The sequence below is a fragment of the Podarcis tiliguerta genome, assembly GCF_965153285.1.
Source record: "Podarcis tiliguerta genome assembly, chromosome: 18".
Taxonomy (NCBI): domain Eukaryota; kingdom Metazoa; phylum Chordata; class Lepidosauria; order Squamata; family Lacertidae; genus Podarcis; species Podarcis tiliguerta.
Genome location: NC_139551.1, coordinates 5908682 through 5915196, shown reverse-complemented (window position 1 = coordinate 5915196; position 6515 = coordinate 5908682). Strand labels below are relative to the sequence as shown.

The 6515-nt window shown below is 49.1% G+C and overlaps 1 protein-coding gene across 1 annotated transcript in view; it reads left to right on the top strand.

Moving 5' to 3' along the window:
• The first annotated feature begins 3395 nt into the window (after window positions 1–3395).
• MLLT1 (MLLT1 super elongation complex subunit) overlaps window positions 3396–6515 on the top strand; it is a 36437-nt gene continuing 33317 nt past the window's right edge. The window contains exon 1 of the mRNA XM_083421654.1: window positions 3396–3576. Within this exon, the coding sequence (XP_083277780.1) occupies window positions 3565–3576 (12 nt within the window). The 5' untranslated portion in view covers window positions 3396–3564. The remainder of the gene's footprint in view (window positions 3577–6515) is intronic.

The following is a 6515-nucleotide window of genomic DNA, read 5'->3' as shown; positions in this document are numbered from 1 at the left end:
AAACGGCGTTTCCGTGTGCGGCTCTGGCTCGCCAGAGCAGCGATGTCACGCTGGCCACGTGACCCGGAAGTGTCTCCGGACAGCGCTGGCCCCCGGCCTCTTGAGTGAGATGGGCGCACAACCCTAGAGTCTGTCAAGACTGGCCCGTACGGGCAGGGGTACCTTTACCTTTATGCATTGCAGAAAGACGTCCAGCGAAACATACAGGAGGAAAACTCCCACAGAATCCCGCAGCCAATTAGAGCAGGCCTCAGCATCATGCCACTCTCGACTGGTTGTTAAGCAGCAACACCCCGCCCCTCCCTTAGGTGGAGAATGATTAACCCCTTAAGTTATAAAAACTCTTGGGGGCCAGTCGCCACCTCTGTCAGCTGAACCTACCTCACAGGGTGGTGTTATGGATAAAATGGGGAGGATAAATATGCCCATCTTCAGCAGCTGAAAGGAAAAGGTGGGTAGCAGAAATAATATTATTGCAGCATAGTATTATTTAGACCTTCCAAGTCTCCTTATTTTCCAGGGACAGTCCTGGATTTACAGAAGCCATCCCGGTTTCTGATTTAATCCTGGGGTGTCTTGCTTTTTCTTGGGACGCCTCGTATTTTCATGGCAGAAATGTTGGAGGGGATGGAGTTGGGCTGCATCAATAGGAGTATAGCATCTAGATCAAGGGAAGTAATAGTGCCACTGTATTCTGCTCTGGTCAGACCTCACCTGGAGTACTGTGTCCAGTTCTGGGCACCACAGTTCAAGAAGGACAGTGACAAACTGGAACGTGTCCAGAGGAGGGCAACCAAAATGGTCAAAGGCCTGGAAACGATGCCTTATGAGGAACGGCTAAGGGAGCTGGGCATGTTTAGACTGGAGAAGAGGAGGTTAAGGGGTGAGATGATAGCCATGTTCAAATATATCAAAGGATGTCACATAGAGGAGGGAGAAAGGTTGTTTTCTGCTGCTCCAGAGAAGCGGACACGGAGCAATGGATCCAAACTACAAGAAAGAAGATTCCACCTAAACATGAGGAAGAACTTCCTGACAGTAAGAGCTGTTTGACAGTGGAATTTGCTGCCAAGGAGTGTGGTGGAGTCTCCTTCTTTGGAGGTCTTTAAGCAGAGGCTTGACAACCATAGGTCAGGAGTGCTCTGATGGTGTTTCCTGCTTGGCAGGGGGTTGGACTCGATGGCCCTTGTGGTCTCTTCCAACTCTAGGATTCCATGAGTTATCTGACCCCCGAGCCAAGGAGATAAGTCACTATAAACAGGGGTGCCCAAACTTTTTTCAAAGAAGGCCAGATTTGATGAAGTGAACATGCGTGGGGGCCGACCAAAGTTGTTGAACTTTATTTACGATTTTATCCCATAGTTCTTGAGTCTTTTTAGGATTGAAGTTGTTGAGCTTTTTGTAGTATTTGACCCCAAGAAATAAACTGCCACAGGGGCTGAATAAAACCGGATTATGCCCCCAAAACGAACTTTGGACATGCTTGCTATAAAACCTTTGGAAGACACCTGGAGGGAAGTTTTAAAATGTTTAATGTTTCATTATGGCTTTTAAAGTCAATCCTTGGCTCCCGAATGCCTCCGTTACCATATGTTTCCGCTACCAGATTCCGACTGAGTGCAGAAAGCTCCTGCAGCCATTGGAAGCCGAACCTCGGTTGTCAAACATTTCAGAAGCCAAACAGGCTTTCAGAACGGATTAAGTTCAGCAACGGAGGTTTGATTGTATATATGTTGGAAGCTGCTCAGAGTGGCTGGGGCAAGCCAATCCGACGGGCGGGGCATAAATAATAAAATTGAAATGTCGGCTGGTATATATCATTGCAGGCAAAAGCTTTCTCTGTACGCTTGCTTAAAAAAAAACCCTCACTCCTGCTTAGACAGCTCTAGAAAGTTGAGGTGGTTTTAATCTGTTTTATAGCCTTTTGACTTTTCTTATTAAAGTATGGCTGCGGTTATTGTTATTTGGTCTTTTCATATACCTCTTTGAAGGTTTTCAATACTCAATCGATATATGTATACAGTGGTACCTCGGGTTAAGTACTTAATTCGTTCCGGAGGTCCGTTCTTAACCTGAAACTGTTCTTAACCTGAAGCACCACTTTAGGTAATGGGGCCTTCTGCTGCTGCCGCCGCGCCACCAGAGCCCGATTTCTGTTCTCATCCTGAAGCAAAGTTCTTAACCCAAAGCACTATTTCTGGGTTAGTGGAGTCTGTAACCTGAAGCGTATGTAACCTGAGGTACCACTGTGTGTGTGTGTGTGTGTATACACACACACACACACACACATATATATATATATATATGTGAAATTATTAATAATAAAAATAATACAGTGGCACCTCAGGTTAAGTACTTAGTTGGAGGTCCGTTCTTAACCTGTAACTGTTTTAACCTGAAGCACCACTTTAGCTAATGGGGCCTCCTGCTGCCGCCACGCCGCCAGAGAACGTTTTCTGTTCTCATCCTGAAGCAAAGTTCTTAACCTGAAGCACTATTTCTGGGTTAGCAGTCTGTAACCTGAAGAATATGTAACCTGAGGCGCGCGCACACACACACACACACACACACACACAATAATAATAACATAGTAAATTAATACATAATAATAAATGAACAACTATAATAAATTATTATATATATATATATAAAAAATATAATATTATATATATATATATATATTATATTATATATATATAAAATAATAATAAATATATATTAAATATATTAAATAATAAATATATAAATAGTCATAATAATAAATGAATGAAAATAAAATAACACAAATTCATAAAATAACACAAATAAATAAAATAACACACACAAACATACAATAATAATAACATAGTAAATTAATACATAGTAATAAATGAACGACTATAATAAATTATAGTCGCAGGGATTAAATAATAAATATATAAATAGTCATGATAATAAATGAATGAAAATAAAATAACACAAATTAATGAAGATAAAGGATAAGGAACTCCAACTTCCCCGCCCCCCCCCCCATTCCTCACGTCCCTAAAGCGGCGCTCTAGCGCCACCTCCATGAGGACTAGCGCCCCGCCTGGCCCGCCTCCCTCCTGAGCGTCCGTTACAGGGCAACGGCTCGCGCTCTTCCTCTCCGCGCGGTCTCCTTGGCGACGCGACACCCGCCTCCCCCTCGGCTCCCCATTGGTCCCCTCCTCCTCCCCCCTCCTCCCGCCATCGGCATCTCTCCATTGGCCGAGGCCATCCCGCGCCGCCATTGGCCGAGGCGGCTGCCCGTTGCCGGAGCAGCGGCGGGAGAGGGGTTTCCGGTTCCGGCGTGGCGGCGGCGGCGGCGGCGGTTGTAGCGCAGGAGGGAAAGGAAAAGGAGACTGTGGCGGGCGGGGGGGGGAGGGCCGGGCGAGAGCGCAGCGGGAGAGGCGCAGCAGGCCCCGAACCATGAGGCGGCGGCGGCGGCCTGAGGAGGAGGCGGAGCAGCAGCGGAAACAGCAGCCCTGAGGGGAAGCCAGGCTAGGCCCGAAAGCCCAGCAGGACGGGAAGAGAAAGAGGCGGGCGGGCAGGCCGGGCCCAGCCATGGACAATCAGGTGAGGCGAGGGGGGGGGAGGGGCCGCTCTCGCCCCGCCCTCCCGCTCCACAAGAGGGGGGCGTGGCTTGGCTGCATTGGCTGCCCTTGCAGGCCCCGCCCCCCGCCTGCTGGAAAGGGGGCGGGGCTTTGGCGGCCCTGAGGGGGAGAGGGGGCGTGGCGCGGCTTGGCGGTGCCGCAGAGCCCTGGCTCCTCCCCTTGGTGGGCGGGGCCTTCTTACCTGCTGGCCTTTTTCACCCTCGTGGCTACGCCCCTCCCATCACACACACGGAAGGGGGCGTGGCTCTGCCTCGGGTGGGCTGCCAAAGGGGCGTGGCTTGTCACCCTTGGGTTTGTGGAGTTGGGAAGGGGACCACCAGGGTCATCTAGTCTGACCCGCCCTCGGGATGCAGGGATTATTATTATTATTTCCATACGTTTCCGAGCACAATTAGTATGGAGTCGCTCGCCAGAGTGGTGCATGCTCTGGTTATCTCCCGCTTGGACTACTGCAATGCGCTCTACGTGGGGCTGCCTTTGAAGGTGACCCGGAAACTACAACTAATCCAGAACGCGGCAGCTAGACTGGTGACCGGGAGCGGCCGCCGAGACCATATAGCTCCGGTCCTGAAAGACCTACATTGACTCTCAGGATGTTTCCGAGCACAATTAAAAGTGTTGCTGCTGACCTTTAAAGCCCTAAACGGCCTCAGTCCAGTATACCTGAAGGAGCATCTCCACCCCCATCGTTCTGCCTGGACGCTGAGGTCCAGCGCCGAGGGCCTTCTGGCGGTTTCCTCATTGCGAGAAGCCAAGTTACAGGGAACCAGGCAGAGGGCCTTCTCGGTGGTGGCGCCCGCCCTGTGGAGCGCCCTCCCACCAGATGTCAAAGAGAAAAATAACTACCAAATTTTTAGAAGACATCTGAAGGCAGCCCTGTTTAGGGAAGCTTTTAACGTTTAATAGGTTATTGTATTTTAGTGTTTTGTTGGAAGCCGCCCAGAGTGGCTGGGGAAACCCAGCCAGATGGGCGAGGCACAAATAACAAATTATTATTATTATTATTATTATTATTATTATTATTTGCCCAACAGTATAGTTCCCTCCTCCAGTTACTGAAATGGGGAGGAAACAGGCCCCTCTCCTCCAGAGTATGGAAAGAGGAGCTGCCACGATCCAGGAAGGGGGTGTGGCTTTGCTCCATCCAAAGGCTGGGAGGCCCCCCCCCCCAAAAAAAGAGTGGCTCCTCCTCCTTCCCAGCCCATATCTGAGGGAGTAGATTTTGGTTCTGCTGCCCAAAGGCACAGTTCTGTTTTGTGGAGCTCCATTGTTCTGTTCTTTGCTCACCCCTCCATCCTATTAGCTGGGAAAAGAGGTGTTTCCACTCTTGGAAGTGGGTGTGTCTCCCTGAGAAGGGGAGGAGCTTGCAACTCAAAATTAGGGTAAGTCAGAGAGACTTGGGGGAGTTTTGAGTGCTTGGAACCCGGCTCTTTCTCAGTGGGGGTGGAGGATGCTTGGAGAAGGAGGGCAGACAGCCCCCTCCCCTTTCATGTACAGATGCTTCAGGTTGTGCAATTTCGGGTTGCGCACCACACCGATCCCAGAAGTACCGGAACGGGTTACTTCCGGGTTTCGGCGCTTGCGTATGTACCGAAGCGCTAAATTGCGCTTTGCACGTGCGCAGAAATACCGAATTGCAACCCGCACATGCCCAGACGTGGCATTGCGGGTTGCGAACGTGCTTCCTGCACGGATCACGTTCACAACCCGAGCGTCCACCGTACATGTAAGTATATCTCTGTGTGTATATACACTAGCATATATATCTGCACGTACACCTCAGAAATAAGATGAGGAAAGAGAGCTTTGCTTGCACGTATTGTCTTGTTGGAGGGACGCGGGTGGCGCTGTGGGTAAAAGCCTCAGCGCCTAGGGCTTGCCGATCGAAAGGTCAGCGGTTCGAATCCCCGCGGTGGGGTGCGCTCCCGTTGCTCGGTCCCAGCGCCTGCCAACCTAGCACCCCTGGGGGCAAGTAGATAAATAGGGACCGCTTAGTAGCGGGAAGGTAAACGGCGTTTCCGTGTGCGGCTCTGGCTCGCCAGAGCAGCGATGTCACGCTGGCCACGTGACCCGGAAGTGTCTCCGGACAGCGCTGGCCCCCGGCCTCTTGAGTGAGATGGGCGCACAACCCTAGAGTCTGTCAAGACTGGCCCGTACGGGCAGGGGTACCTTTACCTTTTTTATTGTCTTGTTGTAGTCTATGCAGCAGCTTTGTACAGTAGACCTACTAGTATTGTTTTCATACTTCTCAAGGTTGCCCAGGGCATGGCTGGCCTAACCCTACTCTTTTTGAGTTCATGGCAAAAGGCAGTGCTCAAACAAGGACCTTCACAGCTTTTAGTCATAGCATTCCCCCTAGGCCTGCATGCCCATGTTGCGCAGATAGGCCTTTGCTGATAATGTGCACCCACCTCCTGTCTATATAGCCGATTATATACCGGATCACCATTAATGTGTATCAGTATATGCCTGGCTATAAGAACAGCTTTGTGTATTTGAAATGCAGTTATTTAGATAGCAACTACTGTATGTCTCATATATATATATTCAGCAAGAATGGGCATGTGTGTCTGTATACACATGTTATATTTTATGTTTTTTGAATATCTTTAAATTTTCAAATCAACAAACACAGGCTGCATGGGCAGCACGTTCCACGCACACGCTGAAATATGCGTTATATTGAATACACATTATATAAACACACAAGCACATACAGCTGGCTACATGTGAATACTTCTGTAAGTATCTAATTTATCTAAAATGTTTTGTTGCATGTAGCAAGGAGTACATGATGTTTATATAAATGTATATTTGATACAGTTTGCATATTGGATGTAAGATAAGGAGGCAGACTTACTCTTCTTGGTTATCAATGAACTGGTTGCTACATGGCTGTTC